The 19,543-nt window shown below is 35.0% G+C and overlaps 3 protein-coding genes across 3 annotated transcripts; 1 reads left to right on the top strand and 2 right to left on the bottom strand.

Moving 5' to 3' along the window:
* Positions 1-1,353: 1,353 nt before the first annotated feature.
* On the bottom strand, positions 1,354-2,177 carry LOC132293611 (uncharacterized). Its single transcript, XM_059791152.1, has one exon. The coding sequence runs from the start codon at positions 2,044-2,046 to the stop codon at positions 1,444-1,446; it is 603 nt and encodes a 200-aa protein (XP_059647135.1). The 5' UTR covers positions 2,047-2,177; the 3' UTR covers positions 1,354-1,443.
* Positions 2,178-9,756: 7,579 nt separating this feature from the next.
* On the top strand, positions 9,757-11,668 carry LOC132293609 (tubulin beta-2 chain). The gene is made up of 3 exons (XM_059791150.1): positions 9,757-10,294; positions 10,381-10,650; positions 10,755-11,668. Exons 1-3 carry the CDS (start codon positions 9,901-9,903, stop codon positions 11,429-11,431), a joined length of 1,341 nt encoding a protein of 446 aa, XP_059647133.1. The 5' UTR covers positions 9,757-9,900; the 3' UTR covers positions 11,432-11,668.
* A 462-nt stretch (positions 11,669-12,130) lies between these two features.
* On the bottom strand, positions 12,131-15,329 carry LOC132293610 (uncharacterized). The gene is made up of 4 exons (XM_059791151.1): positions 14,844-15,329; positions 13,626-13,804; positions 12,530-12,902; positions 12,131-12,327 (listed from the first exon to the last, which is right to left on the bottom strand). Exons 1-4 carry the CDS (start codon positions 15,249-15,251, stop codon positions 12,247-12,249), a joined length of 1,041 nt encoding a protein of 346 aa, XP_059647134.1. The 5' UTR covers positions 15,252-15,329; the 3' UTR covers positions 12,131-12,246.
* Between the last annotated feature and the right edge of the window lie 4,214 nt (positions 15,330-19,543).

Genomic DNA, 19,543 nt, shown 5'->3' with positions numbered 1-19,543 from the left:
TGTGTTCGTTATAAAATATTAATTGTTTGATATTCCCTCGGGTTTGGGCCTGGGCCTGATCAACCCGTGTCTCGGATTCGAGGGGTATCACACCGTCTCTGAAGCAAAGTAAAAAATCGGTTTCAATTCCCTCTTTAATGGGAGTCGTCACTCAATTAAAAATGAAATTTGGGGCAAAGTGTGGAAGGAAAAAAACGCCCTCCAATAAGAAGCGTACACGTCGTCACTACACATATCTACATTCCAAGGACATATAAGGCCCGTCATGCTCAAGCCCAAATTGAGTGTATTTTTAGCCCAAGACCATTGTTATTTGTCTTCCAACCTCCATCAAGGCCGAATCAAGAGGTCATCAGCCCAACTTGTTAATATTTAACATCCGGTCCGTGACTCAAGCCCAGCCGGATCAAAGTATGTTCAGCCTAGTTATTCAAGAATGCACAAGTCCTACCAGTTGAAGGATTTACCGTAGAAGGATAATTATGAGATAGGAAGTTCTGTACAAGGCAAGTTCTATGTATGGAAAATTAGACAATGGAAAGAACTCCATTAGTAAAGAATGTTTATATAGAAAGAATTGGAGAACAAGCACCGCGAGTCCTACCATAATTTTACAGTCTTTTGTATATAAATAGAGGCTTAGACCTCCAATAAGGGATCAAGTAATTCTACGTTTCGACATATATTATTCTTGTTTATTTTTACTATTGATTGAGCGAGTTGTTTTATTTTTCTTAATCATTATTGGTTGAGCGAAATTTTACACCTACACAGTGAACAGGATCTTTTGTTAGCAGTTTGCATATATGTCTTCCAAACATGTGGCTTTGAATTTTTAAAAATCTAACACCCATTTTTAGTCTGATGCACAGTTCTATTGTATTTGAGTGCAGATTAGATTTGCATTGCTTTTTGGAAGAACTTACTTTGCTCTGGGGCGGGTTATTTTCAGACTTCAAATTTTATCTATATTTTTCTGTTGTTATTTTTAATCAATAACAATTCAGTATTGTTGGTCGATTGATTGATGTAATTATTTTAAGCTATATCTTTTGAATTAGGCATCTGAATCTATTCAGTATTGCTCATCTGGACAGAGTCTGTAGATTTATCTTCCTAGCTGATTAATCCCATTATTTTCTTCTACTCGGACTAATAAACTCCATACCCAAGTTTTGCTTTTTATGCAGAGTTCTGTATAGGAGTGAGTGAATTAGGGCATTTTTAAGCCCTTAATGACGGACATCCCTGGAAATTAAATGCTCAATTCTTGGAGAGCAACAAAAACCCCACTCTGTTTTGAGTGCCAATTTCAAAGGAGTGAGTGATAGGCCGAGTCGATCCATCCAAACATAACAAAAACAAACATGTCTTATTTATCAGTCTAACAACAATAACAGAGATACAAATACAACTCACTTATATGTTATCCCTTCTCAAAATTCATTCAATAGGTATCATGACCTCATTAGTCCTAAAAGGAGGCAAAGTCCAAGGAGGGTTGTACCTTGCCAACAAGAACTCCCCAATCACCTTATACCCATCTCTCCCCAAGCTCTCCTTCATCTTCTCCACCGTCCCTTTAACCACCTCCTCCGTCGCCGACCCACTAAACTTCACCACCCCAAACTTCCTCTCCCCCTCCTCCCTTATCACCACCCTCTCATCCACCGGCTTTGGCGCCTCCTCTGCCTTCTTGTACTTCTCAGGCAGTATAAACTGCATGGACACCATCTTCTTCTCCCCCTCTCCTCCGCTCTTGGTCACCACCGGAGCTGTCATCGCAATCTTCTCCGACGATTTGGTTATCACCGGAGCCGTCATGGCGATCTTTTCTGGCTTGGTGTTCTGGGGATTGCCCAGAGCACCGATGTAATTGGCTAATATGGTGAAACCAGCGTCTTTGTTGCCTTTGAATTGGGATGGATCGTAGGTGACTTCGGCAATAACAGAAGGTGAGTATTTTCGGATCTCATACTCGTTTGTTGATTGAATGACTTCGAATTTCGGGGTTTCGACACAGATCTTTCCGAGAACCATACCCATCCTGAATTTGAGTGGTTATGTATGTATAGATTACTGATATAGAGGTGTGGATGAAGATTTTGCAGATAGGTTTGTGATGTTGGGAATTGTGAATTGGTTGGTCTGTTACGAGTGGCGGGAGGTAAAGTATGCATGTGTGGACTTCATGTCTCCACGATATTTACAATGGTACATCACAATTTTATTTTTTTTGTTTTTGTTTTTTCAACGTCACAAGCTCACATTTATACAGCAACTGATTTATTACAGCAGTAAACACAAGCGCGTGTATGGGAAATTACTATACGGTCTCTGTTGATAAACTCGTCGACATGCAAGCAAAAAAGTTAAATAACATGGAGTTATTTTTTAATTACCGTGTCATAACTGTTTATCATATAACAATTTTTAAAGTTAATTTCACTGACCCCTCTTCAGTTTTGACTAAATATCATATTAAAATATCTTTCAAAAATAATTATGCAGTACAAACCGTTTGATCCATTTTTCACTTACATTCTACTTTTGAATTGTGTCAGATGTTTTTTTCATATAAAATGATATTGTTATCTTTCTAACTAACTAGTGACTAAAAAAATGGTTGAAATGACTTAAATAGCCTTGGACTTTCATTATATAAAGGATAAAGTACATTAAACCCCCTTAAATTATGAGTCAATTGCAAGAAACCCCCTAAGCTAAAAATAACCCCCTAAACTATAAGAATGTTGCAGTTAATGACAATTTCTCAACCAACCGTTAATGGAATAATCAAATTACCTATTAGCCCTTACTCTGAATGACGTCGTTTTGAGTTATGTGAAACTTGTGCTGCTAAGGTGACAAATACAATTTCAATCTTCAATATAAAAAATGCCAACACATTGTAATTATTACTTTATCACAATTACTTCCGCTATATTGATATATGGCGCTAAACCCTCTCTCTAAACCGGCACCAAACAATTCCTCCTTTCTACTTGTGTGAAGCGATCTCTCTCAATACCCCGTGCTAAACCCACTCAAAGCTATGTTTAGTTGGGTTCATGAGCTACTGCAAGGAGAATCTCAAAAACAAAAACCCAAAAAATCAACGCACATAACACCATAAAATCTGAAGGTGGACTTTGAAATGGAGACCCAGATCGCAAAAGATAGTGGAGAGAAGTGCGTTCAGGAGCTTGAAATTGCAGAAATTATTAGGGCTGAAACCTCAATTTGTTTTACAAGCAATGAGGATGACAAAGATGTGGCAGAGGAAAAGAATCTGATGGTGGACTTTGGAATGGAGATAGAGACGATGGCAAAAAGGCAATAGAGAGCTCTGTTCAGGAGATAGAAAAAAAAGTAAAATTTGTTGGTGTAGAGTCCTTGGTTGCTTCTTTGGAATATGGGGATGACAAAGCTATGGCAGATGAGGAGAATTTGAACACCCAATTTGAGATGAAGGTGGAAGGGGCAGAAGGAAGTGCAGAGGAGTATGATCGGGGGATAGAAGATGGACAACTCGCTGGTGCAAAGTTTTCTGTTGCTTTTATGGACGATGGGGATGGCAAAGTTGTGGTGGAGGAGGAAAATCTAGATACCCAAACTGAGACAGAGACATGAGCGTCAAATGGCAGCATGGAGGAGTCCGTTCAGGATAGTGAAGGAGAGAGGATTTGCTGCTAATGGAGAATCGCATACTAGGGTTTTTTTAATTTGGGGATTTTGGTTCGAATGTTTATATAAAGGTTGTGTGTGTGTGTGTGTGTGTGTGTGTGTGTATAGTGATATATAATGGTCTGAAACAGTGATAAGGGTATATATGTGATTTTAAATTTTGGCAAAGGCACATAGTTCACGTGCCTCTGGCTAACGTAAAATATGAGATGGCTAACTAACGGAGTTGGATTTTTTGCAACAAAGAGAATAGATTAGGGGGTTAAATGTCTATCTCATAGTTCATGGGGTTTTTTGAGAAAGAGAACAAAGTTCAGGGGGGTTTAGTGCACTTAACCCTTATATAAATTTAAAATTATTCTTATATATATATATATATACACACACATACATATAAAGAATAATTTTTTTAAAATAATTATAAATTTATAATTATAAATTAGTTGGTATACAAAATAATATACCCTTTTAATTATATGTGGACTTAAAAAATGGTTGAAATGACTTAAATAGTCTTTGACCTTCATTATATAAAGGGTAAAGGACAATGACACCCCCTGAGGTTTGGGGAAAGGGTAGACAGATACAAGTTGGCTTATTTTTGGACAATGACACCCCCTCAGGTTTGATAAAGTGGACAAAGACACCCTAATAATGGTGAATTGACTTTGCTACCCTTTGACACATTAAATTATCAATTTAAACCATACAACCATTTTTGATTGACTAAAATGCCCTTGGATCAAATAGGTGTAAGTGGGTTACCAGGTACAACCCATCTGAAAACCCATTTTTTATGTCTCCTCACTCGCTTGTTCTTTTTCTCCTCTCAAACCCTAACCCTAACCTAAACAAAGTCGCCACTGCTTCTCCTTCAAACCCACCAACGTCTCCATCCCCAAAACCACCCACCACTATGTATTCACTACCACTACCACTAAGATGATGAGGGAGCTGTAACAAAGCCCTGAAAAAATGGAGGTCGATCAAATCCGCATGCACGTATCGACTGCAACAAAGCCCAGCAGCGGTTCTGACGAGCAAGGAGTGAACGGCAATGAAGGGGTGAGCACGACAGTAAAAGGGCAATGGTGGATTTTGCTATGGTAGAAGACGAAAGGCAATGTTGGTGGTCATGTTGGCACGCCGGAATACAGAGTGGTAGTGGTGGTGGTTATGGGTTCACACGGTTTGATTTGAAAATTTAAAATTTATCTTCAGAATTACGAATCTTGGAGTGTATTTCACGAATCTTGGAGTGTGTTTGATTTGAAATTTACGAGTACGGGATTGGAGGTCTCCAATTAATTCCGCCGGCGATGCCGAATTCTTCGATGAATTCACGACGCAACGGCGAACAACAGCACAGCTCCAAGTGTTCCCACAAGAAATCCATAGACGAACAAAACTGATGGTGATAGTGGTGATGATCGGTGGCCTCAACACTACAACGGACGTGAAGGAGACGAACAAAATTGGATTTTCCAGAGAATTGAAAAATTAAGTTTTTGTTGTGAATGGGTTTAAATTTGAGTGAGCTGACTCTTCAAATTCAATTTATGTGACTACAGTGAATCAGAAAAGTAAAATTGCTAACAGGGACTTCAAGACGAAGAGTGTCCATTATCTGGTTTTGTCGAAATCTAACTGGATTTCATTGGCTTAGGGCTTTAATGGTGGATGTAAAAGATGACACAAATAGTCAATTGGAGCTAATTTTAGTATTTTTTGTCCAAACAAGTATGCGTATAGTATATATATTATATATATATATATATAGGGAGAGAGAGAGGAAAAGGGTGATTTGGTCCTCTAATTATTTTGATACCTTATCATTAAAATTAATCAAATAATGAAGGGTAAAGTAGACTTTTCACATATTTTTAGGCTATATTTGGACTGCAAATCTTATCAGGGGGTGTCATTGTCCAAAAATAGGCTAACTTGTATCTGTCTGTCCTTACTCCAAACCTCAGGGGGTGTCATTGTACTTTACCCTTATATAAATTTAAAATTATTTATATATATATATACACACACACACATAAAGAATAATTTTTAAAAAATAATTATAAATTAGTTGGCGTACATAATGATATATATATATATATATATATATATATATAATTTTATTTTCTTCTTCTTCGTAACTGTCGTCACCAATGATTTGAATACACATCAATTCTCGAACCCTGCTCCGTTACATTCAAATGGGTCTGGGGTTGAATCATATCATTTTTTTTTATCTGTTTTTTCAATTCAAAGATCGAAGAAAAAACAAGAAACATTGGTTGTCCTAAAAAAGAAACTGGCCTTTCTATTTTCTTTTTTTTTTTTTCTCCTTCATTACTATCAGCAAAGAAGCTCCAACAGCTGGCAACGACCAAAGTCAGTGAGGAGGTAGTTACATTAAACAAAGGCAATATTTGACAATTAAATGCCAAAGCTTGTTCTCCACCAATGAGACCTTTGTTATGGCGGTGGTGAAAACGAGGAGGAGTATTGCGCCGACAAGAGAGGAGCCTCAGTTAGACCCAAAATCAATGAGCCTCAGTTAGACCCAAAATCAATGAGCTTCAATATACCCAAATCGGTGAGCTTCAATAAACCCAAAATTCGTAAACTTCAACAGACTCAAATCGATGAGACAAACAAAATCAAAGCTCCTTGTTGGATAAATAAATGTTCAATCGAAACCAAAGTTACGTTCTGACCTAATCAGAAAGTCTTATTGCAACCTTATATATACACGCGCGCGCGCGCACACACAAGGCTTTGGTTAATTGGGGGTTTCAAAGAAAATGATAAGTAGAAAAAATAAAGTGATTTATAACAGCGCCTAAATCATCCGAGATCAAAATTCGCGATCTCATACCATTATTGTGTTTAGGCACGAACTCAACATGGGACTAGTGGGAGCGAATGCCCCTACTGGAATTTTATTTTTACTAAAATTACAATTCACCCCCACTGGATTCTTTTTTTTTTGCATTTTATACTTCAAATTTTTAAGAATTTATGAAGATGTCCCACTAAAATAACAATTCGCCCCCACAGATTTTTTATTTTTTATTTTGTATTTTATACTTTAAATTTTTGAAAATTTATGAAGAAAACTCCATTGAAATTACAAAAATGGACCCACTATATAAGTTTATCCCCACAAATTAAAATTTTCTGGGTCTATCACTGATTGTGTTTGCTAAATCTATATATATATATATATATATATATAATTTATATTATATATACATATTTTATATTATTTATAGAGAGATATTGCAAATTGGTAGCAAAAGAGTGAGATATGAAGAGTTATTTTTTTTTTTGGGGGGGACCGGGGGGGGGGGGGGGGGGATTTTGATATTTTGGATTAAAATAGATTAAAAAAATAGGAATAAAATTGTCATTTTGCAACCTTTTAACTAAAAAAGTAACCAAGAAATTGGGGTATTAGTGATAGTAGTTAATTTAAAAAAATGTTTGAAGGTTATATTACGTATTTGACAAAATTTGGGGGTGTCAGTAAAATTAACCCTTTATTTATTTATTTATTTATAATAATTGGCATGTTTAATTCCACTGACACCCATCAGATTTATCCTCCTTTTCATCTTTATATATATATATATATATTTTTTTTTTTTCTTTTTCTTTTTAAAAGTTGAGCGCTAACAATCATATAAAATTTTAATGTTTTAAAAATATATATATAGCTCAAACTATTGTAAAATAATTGTTTATTGAGTGACAAATCACTTTAAAATTTTGATGTGATTCATTGTATGGTATGCGAAATTTCGGATGTATTACGGTCACCAAATTGTCACCTACTATGGGTTATATCACTTCATACGATAGGTTGTAGTACTAGCAAAAATTGAGTCGTCTGTTCATACAAGAAAGGAAACAAAGTCTTATTTTTATATGAAGGGAGTAAATATTTTTAAAAGAAGAATAAGATTGTCGAGATACTCCGTATTTCACTTGTGATTCTCTTTATTGATCATCCAATTAAAAATGTTCGAGAATTATAAATAAAGAAACAAAGTTCCAAAGTAATTTTACAATACATTTATTAATCTGGCTCTAATAAAAGAGTTCATGAATTATTACACCTGTTGACAACTTCTTTTGTAAAATATTACTTCTTCTGTTTCAAAAAAAATATCATACTTTCCTTTTTAGTCTATCCCAAAATAATTGTCACTTTTCTTCTTTAAATAATTTATTTTACATCTTTTCAAATATGTCCTTAGAATCTAAAATTTCAAACTTAAATATTTAAAACTTAGAAAGGCAAAGAAGTAACTTTTCAGAGAAACAAGGCATATCCCACGTGTACCCTTAAAAATTCTTACTTTCCAAAATGACATCTAAATTGGAAAGAGAGTAATAAAATAAAGTGTGACTACTTATATGTCAAATATAATGAAACACATTTTAAAATAGAATTAATTATTTAAAAAATTGTAGTTCTTTTTTAAATTTTATTTTAATCTATTATCTTTGTTAACAATTAAAGTTTCATTAACCATGTACATCAAATTGTGTCTCAGTTTTACATCACATTGCATTTATCCAAGGACTCTTAGATACTTCATATTGCTACTCATATATCTAATTAGATTGTGTATCCCTCGTTATATATAAGATTGAATCTATAATGATCAAAGCTAATGATCCATTTGACTCGTAGAAACAAAAATAAGGAGATGTATTAAATAAAAATAAAAATAATAAAAATAAAAATAAATAAATAAAAAAGAATTGCAAAGCATTGAAAAATTGTAAGAACATTATAGATTTTGTTGTGGATTTTGTACAAATCAAATTCTTAAATTTTAGTACCATGAAACTTGATGCGAAAAAAAGATGATAGGCTATATATGAAAAATTAAAAAGATAAGGAAAGGGTTATGGAAAACTGAAAAGATAAAGGAAGGGGAATGTGATGTATATTTAAAAAAAGTAATAATAATAAACAAACAAACAAAAGTAGTAATGATACATATTTAAGTTAGAATTTTAAAATAATCATGTCATATTTTTATCTCTATCGATTTTAAGTCGTTGTATTGAAATCGTCACTAATATCATTTTTCTAAAATAAATTGTCTCAAATTGTTAAGATTATTGAATTATCCATGTGTTATTTGGCTAAAATGTTACATTTGTACCATCTTAATCAATTTGGATTAAGATATCAACCCCAATATTAAGATGCAGATATGAGCTCAAATTTGCATGGTTGCTCCATTTAGACCATCTCATACTTTAAAATCCGAGGTTCAAGAAGACTACTGCATGTCAACATCGACGGGGCACTTATTTTCCAAATCCGTTTTGCCACCAAAATGTTTTTTACGATCTTGATTAGGAAGGCCCAGCATCAAGATTGTGATTGGTTTGAACCATTCTCGTAACTTTTTTTTTTTAGTCGTATAGTCAAATGTTTAACAATCATAATAACAAAAATGTTGTTAAAATTTATAATTATTATGAAAATTAAAGAAAAAACAATTATAGCTAATAAGATAATATTTATTTATATAATATTTTGTAATTATTAACGGATTCGAGACCATACTAATTTTATAATCTTTTCATCCCTAGTACCATTGTGTTACTCACCAGTATATTTGTCCTTATTAGTTGTTCTTTTCATTTTTATTTTTCAAAAATACTTATTTTATTTAAAAAATCTAAAGTATTCCCAAAGTTAAAAATCAAACAGGAGCTTAGTAATTTCAAGAACCAATAATGCATTCATTACACATGTTTCCATAAAAAGTCGAAAATTTTGAAAAAGAAAATTTGTTGGCCACGCGCTATAACAGATCTAAAAAGCAATTATTTAAACAAAAAATAAATAAAAAAAGACAGTAAATTTGAAGTGGCATCCGGCTGTCCTCTGGATTTGAATTTGGAAACAGCTGTCTCCGTTATATGCAAACTCAACATGACCGTTGTTTTACTATCCGTTTGAAAGTTGAGTAAACCAACTCATCCCGCTTCAAATTCAAATACAAGTAACATAACAATTTGAACCGTTTAGAACAAACTCTCTATATATAAATATTCCTCCGTCCCCACATTACCTTTCATCTTCATTCATTTCTCTCCATCTCTCCTCCTACCTTTTCAATTTTCAAATCTTCTCTCTCTAAATTCCCTTTTCCTTCTCTCTCTAAATCTTCATCTCGAGCGAATATGCGTGAGATTCTTCACATCCAAGGAGGCCAATGCGGCAACCAAATTGGGGCAAAGTTCTGGGAAGTGGTCTGTGCCGAACACGGGATCGATTCCACCGGACGATATCAGGGAGACTCCGATCTTCAGCTTGAGAGGATCAATGTGTACTACAATGAGGCCAGTTGTGGGAGGTTTGTCCCCAGAGCTGTTCTCATGGACCTTGAGCCTGGAACTATGGACAGTGTCAGATCTGGAACCTATGGTCAGATCTTCCGTCCAGATAACTTCGTTTTTGGCCAATCTGGTGCCGGAAACAACTGGGCTAAAGGCCATTACACCGAAGGCGCAGAACTAATAGATTCTGTTCTCGATGTTGTTCGCAAAGAAGCCGAGAACTGCGATTGCTTGCAGGGTTTGTTCCTCAAACTTCACCATATATATGTATGTATAAATATGTGCTTATATTGCTTGTATGTTGATGTTGTTTTGATTTTGCAGGTTTTCAGGTGTGTCATTCACTAGGAGGAGGGACTGGTTCTGGAATGGGAACCCTTTTGATTTCGAAGATCAGAGAGGAGTACCCGGACAGAATGATGCTTACTTTCTCCGTCTTTCCCTCACCAAAGGTCTCTGACACGGTCGTGGAGCCTTACAATGCAACACTCTCTGTCCATCAATTGGTTGAAAATGCAGATGAGTGCATGGTTCTTGACAATGAGGCTCTGTATGACATTTGCTTCCGAACCCTCAAGCTCACCACTCCCAGCTGTAAGATGTGCTTGATTTGTTTTCACTTTATGTGAATGTTGTTTTGTGTTTGTGTTTGTGGTTGTGTTACTGATCTTTGATTGATTTTGTGTGATCATGATCAGTTGGTGATCTGAACCATCTGATTTCGGCCACAATGTCTGGTGTCACTTGCTGTCTACGATTCCCTGGTCAGCTGAACTCTGACCTTCGAAAGCTTGCTGTTAACCTCATCCCCTTCCCTCGGCTCCACTTCTTCATGGTGGGTTTCGCACCTCTCACTTCCCGTGGTTCCCAGCAGTACAGATCACTGACAGTGCCGGAACTTACTCAGCAAATGTGGGATTCCAAGAACATGATGTGTGCAGCAGATCCGCGCCATGGCCGGTACTTGACAGCATCGGCTATGTTCAGGGGCAAGATGAGCACCAAGGAGGTTGATGAGCAGATGATCAATGTTCAGAACAAGAACTCTTCCTACTTTGTGGAATGGATCCCCAACAATGTCAAATCCACCGTCTGTGATATCCCACCCACAGGATTGAAAATGGCGTCGACTTTCATTGGAAATTCAACGTCTATTCAAGAAATGTTCAGGCGTGTGAGTGAGCAGTTCACGGCCATGTTCAGGAGGAAGGCTTTCTTGCATTGGTATACTGGGGAAGGAATGGATGAGATGGAGTTTACTGAAGCCGAAAGCAACATGAATGATTTGGTTTCAGAGTATCAGCAATACCAGGATGCAACAGCAGATGAGGAGGGAGATTACGAGGATGAAGAGGAAGAACTTCAAGACATGTGATGATTGACTTGAGTAATGGGGAGTGGTTTTGGGTAATGGATGTAAGTTGCTGCAACTTCCGGTTGCCAATCTCCGGGAAGAGAGAATGGAGTACTCCGGGTAGCTGTAGGCCATATTAGTTGTCCTTGCTCAGTTTCTTAAATACAGTATTCATATTAATAGATTTATCTGCATTGTACTTTCTGCTGCCTGAAATTACGGCTTTTGAAAAATCAATCATGCACTACATTTTAGCCACTTGATAAATTTGCAAATTATCAGGACTCAATGTTAAACCCAAGCCACAATCCAAAGGCTCAGGTCACTCTCCAGGCCCTTTCACTCAATGTTAAACCCAATCCACAATCCAAAATCCATAGCGTGGTACACGAGTCTCTCTTTGAGTAGAGAGATTGTGGAGAGAGAAGAAAAACTATAAAGTGAAATTTAGTCCATTTATGTTTAACGCAATCAAATTGCAGAACATCATCATCTCACTGTTTAAATGGCAATTTTCAAGTTGGGTACCATATTTTCATACCACATATATGGTCTCCCTGATTGTTCTGCATCAACCTTGTTTCCAAAACCACATTCTTTGGAGGTTTTTAGTTCGAAACAACGTTCCTTGAATTTATTTGACCATCAGCCATTAGTTTGTGGCAGGTTTTTCGAGTCCCTATAGGTGAAAGTCATCAACCACTCCACAAGTGAGAACCCTAAGTAAATCTTGTCTTTAGATTGCTAATGCTCCACATTTTACCTACTTAAAAGAAATAGAATCAATCTCACAAGAAAACTTATGAAAAAAAATATCAGGAAAGAAACTCTTTAAATTACTTTGTTCCACCAACAATTTCATTAACATCTAGGTCGACCAAGGTCTCTTTCCCAAAGAGGGTAAATCCAACAGTTGCCTGCAAGAAGAAAGTTTTTCAAGAATTAAATCCAGTATCCTGATACATAAACAGCACCATTAGTTATGAGGATTTTTAATAGATTTTAAGGCTATTTGGACATTTTCAGATCCATTTGAATAAATATGTCGTTATTCCTGATATTAATCCCTTTTAAGTAAAAATCGTAAAAATCCCTTTTAACACAAAGGCAAGAACATACCTTTCCTGTCTCGTGATCCAGCTTCTTAAGGGTGGCGGTGAACTCAGCAAATGTTCCAGATACAACTCGAACAGATGAACCTATAAAAAGATTCTTATCATCTCTTCCTGTTGATTGGCCATCCAAAAGAGCCTTTGAAGCTTTTCTGGATCGCCGTTTTGGCTTGGAAGCTACAACTGATGTCGTGACATCTTTGGAAGCTGATTGAGAATCTATATAGACTATATCCAGTTTCTCAGTGCCGAGGATTCCTTCTCTTTGCTGCTCTTCTTTGAAAGCTTGGTCAGTCTTTTCTTGCTCTTCCTTTGCTTGTTGGAAGATTGCTTCCATGTCATCAACGGATACTGGCCTGGGTTTGTTGATCTGTCTCTTTCTGCAAATGTATAAACAATATCTTCACATTAATTGGTAAAGAAGTGCAAAATAATAATAATATGAACATAGACTGCCTTCTGATATAGTTCTGACAGACAGAATACTTAACGGGTAGTCTGTGTATGCCATGAAATACAAACAATTAATAGAAAGAAGCAAGTCAATCGAAAAAGAAAGCGAACCCTTTGTCCCAGTTGACATATAATCTATCTGATGAAAGTATTCCAAGTTCATTTGGATTTTTCTAGTTCAAATTCAAGTTAATTGTGCTGTCAAAATGTATAATTTGCCCCAAAACCAATTAGATATATATCCTAGAAGCCGTGAACTAGGAGACTCCAATTAAACCATGGTTAGGACATAGAATCGTTGTCATCATCATCATCCTTGCCCTTATCCCATGCAGACAGGGTCGGCCACATGATTCTCTTTTTTCCACTCCTTTCTATTATGGGTCATATCTTCTACTAGATTTAATTTTTTGAAACAATTTCTTATCACTTCTTTTACTAATATCATGAGAGGTCCATGCAAATTTTCCACCCCAACAAACTCAAAATATATTTTACTATGTTGCATACTTTATACTGTAGGATCTTCCTAGCTCTAGAAGTAATGAAATCTAGTACTTCTACTTGAGATTGGAGAAACTAGTCAAAGTTTACAGAAAATTTTCAAACAAAATATAAAAAAGGTGACAAGAATGACAGTAAATGCTTACGTATTTCCAACCTTGGATCCGACAAAGCCTCCAACACCATCACATTCCCTTATAAAATCATGCATTTCCTTGTTCAGAACACATCTCAAAAACACACAGCCAGGAAAGAGGGGTTTTGGTTTAACCGAGTAAGATCCATTCTTTAATTTCCTTTTCACCTGCACTGCTGGAACATAGACCTGAGGAAACATGAAAACGGATTATAAGCACGTACGAATTCTCAGTTCCAACTGTGTGGTTCAATGTTTGGCGTCCCAAATGCTTCCAACACCCCCGTAATTAAGGCCCATTACTGCCAATGGCATGTTTAAGAAAAAAATTAATCTTTATTTACATCATATAGATACTGCTAATCCAACATAAATAAATGAAAACTCTATAGAGGGTTTTTACAATTTTCAGTTTAATTCCCAAACTGAATAATACTTCATATTCATATTTTCTTGAAATGAGCCAAATATATTGTTCGATAATTCATCTTGGAGTTCAACAAAATTGTTCCTATGGCTTCCCAAGTAGCTCCCAAGCTTTAAATTATTAGAATGCAGATTGATTATCTAATCATCCAAAATTTCTTGCCATAACTTTAACAGGTGACTATTACTGAATAATATATAATTCCTCCTAAATATCATATTTTCTTAAAATATCAATCCTACTATTTATAAATTCTTTTTGAAAAACTTCACCAGATTGTTCCCAACATCTTCCCAAATAGCTTCCAGAATTCAAATTATTTTATTCTCACGAAATTCCTAAATCCCAGACGGTCACTATGAGATTGGAACAGCTTCTTCATTGAATCTCAATAATTTGAGTGTAATTCCAACTGAAAAAAACAACCATTAATGGCTTAACATTTGGATCAAAATCCCAAAATATAGAATAACATTTCATACCAATCAACCCATAATTAATAGAAAGCACACACTTATGCGCTCCAAAAAAATAATTAAATCATATTATTTCATAATCATATGTTTTTGAACTATTGCAACTTTCTACCAACGTCTGTACATTAATTGGGGAACTAATCCTTTAAATAATCTAGAAAATCAGGCAGTGAAATGTCTATATAAAAAATTATAGTCCATCAATTAAACTGATCAAATCTATCTCTCACACACATAATACGTTAAAACAAAATTACAATCAAATTCACAACAAATTGGTAATTCAAAACCAAAATTGAAGATTGTGCAACGTTAAATGAATTACCTTGAAATCGATGTTGGGGTAATTACGGGCCAACGTACGAGCGAGGCGTTCCGCAGTGTCCTGACCCGAAACCCTGGAAACCCTGACGACCCACCATTGAGGACCCAAGAGAGCGAGGTTGTCAAGGTTGAGCTCTTCGGTCCAAGAGGCGTACCTCTTCTTGGGCTTCTTCAAGAGCCTCTCCTCTACTTCTTCTTTCCAATTGTAGTTGGGTTTGCTCTCTCTCCTCTCGTTTCTCAGCTGTCTTCTCTCTCTAGCAGTCAGGGTTTTTCCATTGACGGACTCGAGTGTTGCAGAGATTGGAGTGCAGTAAATGGGTGATCTTGTAGAGAGAGGTAGAGAAGGAGAAGATTGTAGAGAGAGAAAATGGAGGAGGCGAGGACTCCATAGGAGAAGTCCTTGCTTCATCGGAGATTTTTGATTTGGTACACGAAGGTGGACGATTGGTGCAATCCTCCTGGTCGCACTTGCTCTAGATAATTACCAGATCACCGATATGGATAGGGCTGATATTTTATGGGCTTTTGTTATTTCGACTCTTTTGGATACGGGCCGTATCATTTGGAGTGGACTAGGTCTTGGACTTGAGTTAGGTTTAACAAATCTACACAAATGGGACACGATCCATCAATACGATAAAAGTTAAACCTAATATGAAAGCAGCAGGTTTGGGCTTGGAGTGGATTGGGCGAGTCCAAAGGCCACCCACGCTGGATCCATGGTACTAACGCTTTAGATCACGCCTCTCTTTGGTATTTGACTTTCTCGGTTGTCTAAAGCCATTGAGGGTGATTTTTCTTAGGGTCACGAAAAAATTTATGGAAAGTGAAAGTGAAAAAAAGAAAAATTAAGTTTCCATGATGCATTTGGTTAGGGGGAAATTTTTTGAAGAAAGTTGTGAGAAAATCTTATTTTGATAGTTTAGATAACAGAAAAGGAAAAGAAAATGATTCCACTTACCGAAAATACCCTTATAATTTTAAATAGTATAAAAATAAATAAATTTGTGTTAGAGGAATAGTCTTAGTGAAATATGGAAGTGAAATATGAAATAGAATAGCATGTGATATCATAATACAATTTTTTGCATTCTCGTTTATATAATTGTGTGTGTGTATATATATATTTACTTGAATTCTCGATCTTTTATTTTTTAAGGTGAGAAAATAAACTTGTATTCGTTTTATATATATATCTAATTTATGTTAATTTTATTTATTTTTTTGTTAAAAATTAAAAGTCATGGATGGATTATGTTAAGATAATATAGATTTAATTATTTATTCCAAGATAATGTTTGATGGTAGATATGAATTGTTATTTTTTTTTTTTTTTAAGTTTCTCTGTAGTATAATATTTCTTACAGCATATAATACTAAAACCTTTCCTTGAACAAAAAATAAAAATATTACAAAATAATGATGATACACACCACTAGTAGTAGCTTTCCGTTAATACCAAGTCAAAGGCAAATCATTAACCATAATTTTTGACAATGTCTTTAGTAGACTAAGTAGAAAAAAAGGAATTACATAACCAAGTCAAAGGTTCCCAAGTGCTTCATAAGAATGCTAACTTAGTTCAATCATTAATTAGTAGAGTGACTATTTGGTATCAGTTATCTAATTAAGAATAAGTAACGCATCTCTGGAGGATAGATCAAAAAGGCTCTCGCTTTGACAGGATTTGCATTCAAGAATTCAAATGAAGTCATTCGGCTACTGAGATCAAGCTCCTCAACATCCATTACAGCCTTATAAAGTTCTGAATAATTTATGCAAGGCTTGCTCATCTCATATGCATCAGCTAATCTTGCTATGTTATTTGAAATTGTACTCATGGTTTCAGCAACATTATCCGTGGTTCGCGGTTTCTTCGAACGACGTTTAGATGAGCTTGAAGTTCATTGGTTATCTTTACATCCAGTTGGTTGGCTACCTGCATTACCTTTATAAAAAAAAATAAAAAAAAAAATGGGTTAGTAATATTAATAGAAGATGTATGTGCAAATAATTAAGGCATTTCAAGTATGGGCCAAAGCAAAAGAAAATACCACTCATCATGTTACCTGCGTTACCTTGCAAAGTAGCAGAATAATTTTCTTCTGTATCACCTAAGTCATCCATGTTAACTTCTTCATTAAGGTCCACTAATGGTGTATATTCCTCCCCAGTCATTCATTGGTTTTGACTTCTTAGTATTTATATCTTTGGCTGAATTAGCCCATTCTCCAGTTACATAATCATTGCCACAAACTATTGCCAATTCATCAAGCATGTCAATTATTTTACCTCGTAAACCTTTTGCATCAGGATTCACCTAATTAATGTTTTCAAGCAAAAAAAATATATACAAAAGAAAAATATCAATATGAATCCATGTATATCTTTAATAAAAAATACTAAAGAAAAATATCAATATAAATCCATGTATATCTTCCAGTACTTGCTTTTTAAATATTAGCAGCAACTAATTTATCCTTACAATCATGAGAGACACACATTTAAGAAACTGTTTCATACATAATTGTACTGTAACTGTGGTTTGAAATGTGCACAACACAACTTTTTTAATCTTCCAAACAATTACCTACTTTTTGCTTTTATATTCAAGCTCAAGATTTTACACAAGATACAAAATTGTGAAAGCTTTTTTACGAAACTGTTTAATTGCAACTTTCAAGTATCACATTCAGGTAGACTCTTTTTGGTCACTTTAGGAACAAGAAGACAGAGTTTTGCATATGGAAGCACCCTTTCATGAAACTATGGAAGATAAGATTCAATAAATTCTTGCTGGGTTGTGCTTAGAATAGTGACTTGCTCATAGTATATTCAAAGTATAAACAGACATATTGCACCTCTTTTCTCCTTTTATTTATTCCTATTTTATTAGTGATGACTAAAGTAAATTGTGGCATATATTACAATATATAATTAAATTGAAAAACACTACTATGTTCAAAATAGCATGCTACACAAATAAACTAAGAAATATATTATCAATTAAAACTTTACTTTAAACATCTACATACCGCAACATATGTAGTCCACACTTGGTCGCTGCATTCCACCATTTTCATCACTGGATTCCAAGCAAATCCACTTTTGCTTAACATTTCCTGAATGAATGTATACTTTTTTTTGATAGTCTTTAAGCAATTAACATAATGCTCTCGATTTAGTGACAAGTGAAATTTTGAATTTAACACTGAACAAGCTGCAGTATAAGCATGATCTTTAAAACCTTTATCTATCTTATAACCCTCGTTAGCTTGATGCACAAGTCCCAAAATAAGACATTGATCCATCTCTTTTGACCATATTACATTCTTTCACTTTTTCTTGGCATCTCCAATGTGACAATTAAACCCGTCTTGCTCCATTCCTAATATAAAATGCTCATAATTATATATTCAACAAGCAATAAATGTATATTGGTAGAAAAATGACTAGAAAACTACAATTAATATAATCAACAATTAAATACTATGATGATAAAATAAAATAAAAACATATTTACATTCCAATAATAAAATTGTCTAACAATCAAAACCACACAAGTTTCCAACAAAGAAAAAATACACATCAATAAAAATCCTATTAGTGTCTACTACTAAAATCATTCCACATTTCATTCATTATTTGTGTTCGAATTCTCTTTCCTTCCCTTCCATCTTCAGCCCTAGTCAATTGATTGTCAACAGGATCATGAATAGGAGCTGATTGAGTGCCAATCTCGTGATCAACATCATTTAAAAGTGGATCATCTGGCATCACTCCTCGAATGTGGTTATGTATTATACAACAAGCGATTACCAACTTTACTTGATTTTCAAAGCCAAACATTGGTTCATCCACTAGGATACGAAAACGTTTTTTTAACACCCCAAAGGCTAATTGCGTTCCGTAAAGAAGAATGCCTATGGTTGAACAATTCCTTTGGCGTTTTAGGTACACGTCCTCGTATTTCGTTTAGGTGATATCGTGTACTTTTGAATGGGGTAATATAATGCTCCAATAAAGGAAAGCCTGCATCTACCAAGTAGTATTTACCTATATAAATTACAACACGTAATTTTAGTAAATTATTATAAATTTAAAAAATATTTATGAATACTATTAACTTATATATATACCTGGAGGACGTGTAAGTTTATGTCCTCTGTGCGTAGCACAATGTAAAATTCTAGAATCGACCGCTGAACCTTCCCATCCAGCTAACACATAAGTGAATTTTAAATCAAATGTGCATGCTGCTAATACATTTTGTGAGGGCCACTGTTTTCTACCACGGAATCTTGCTACATATTCAATGGGAACTTTCGCGGGGAGATGTGTACCATCAATTGCTCCCACACAATCCTATAATAAGGGAACGACCTGTGAGTTAAAAAAATATGTATTCTTAATTAATAAGTTAATTTCTTTTAGTAAGAAAATACCTTAAAATATGGCCACATTCTGTTGTTGTCACGAATCTCATTAGGCGTCTCTGTTCCAAGAGTAGGTTGTTTTAAAAAGTTGTCTTCCATGCCTATGATTGCATCTAAGACTATTGAAATGTCAAGATATGGTTTCGCCGGATCGCTTAAAATAAAATTTTGCATTACGATTCTTAACATTGTGAGATACAATGTGTAAAAACATTGCAAGTTGCTCCTCAATACTATAATGCACAATGTCTTTCAGCCTCCCGAT

This window comes from Cornus florida, unplaced genomic scaffold (assembly GCF_030987335.1).
Source record: "Cornus florida cultivar Cherokee Brave unplaced genomic scaffold, ASM3098733v1 CherokeeBrave_3.0.0_Hap2_Chr02, whole genome shotgun sequence".
Taxonomy (NCBI): Eukaryota; Viridiplantae; Streptophyta; class Magnoliopsida; order Cornales; family Cornaceae; genus Cornus; species Cornus florida.
Note: the sequence above shows the minus strand (reverse complement) of the source record. Positions and strands in the feature narration are given on the sequence as shown.

Excerpts from the sequence above, each read along its gene's own strand:
- LOC132293609 (XM_059791150.1), top strand. The coding sequence starts at position 9,901 with ATGCGTGAGATTCTTCACATCCAAGGAGGCCAATGCGGCAACCAAATT. Across the intron at positions 10,295-10,380 it reads GAACTGCGATTGCTTGCAGG|GTTTTCAGGTGTGTCATTCA; the intron begins GTTTGTTCCTCA and ends TTGATTTTGCAG. Across the intron at positions 10,651-10,754 it reads CAAGCTCACCACTCCCAGCT|TTGGTGATCTGAACCATCTG; the intron begins GTAAGATGTGCT and ends GATCATGATCAG.
- LOC132293611 (XM_059791152.1), bottom strand. The coding sequence starts at position 2,046 with ATGGGTATGGTTCTCGGAAAGATCTGTGTCGAAACCCCGAAATTCGAA.
- LOC132293610 (XM_059791151.1), bottom strand. The coding sequence starts at position 15,251 with ATGAAGCAAGGACTTCTCCTATGGAGTCCTCGCCTCCTCCATTTTCTC. Across the intron at positions 13,805-14,843 it reads ACCCCAACATCGATTTCAAG|GTCTATGTTCCAGCAGTGCA; the intron begins GTAATTCATTTA and ends ATGTTTCCTCAG. Across the intron at positions 12,903-13,625 it reads GGATCCAAGGTTGGAAATAC|AAAGAGACAGATCAACAAAC; the intron begins GTAAGCATTTAC and ends ATACATTTGCAG.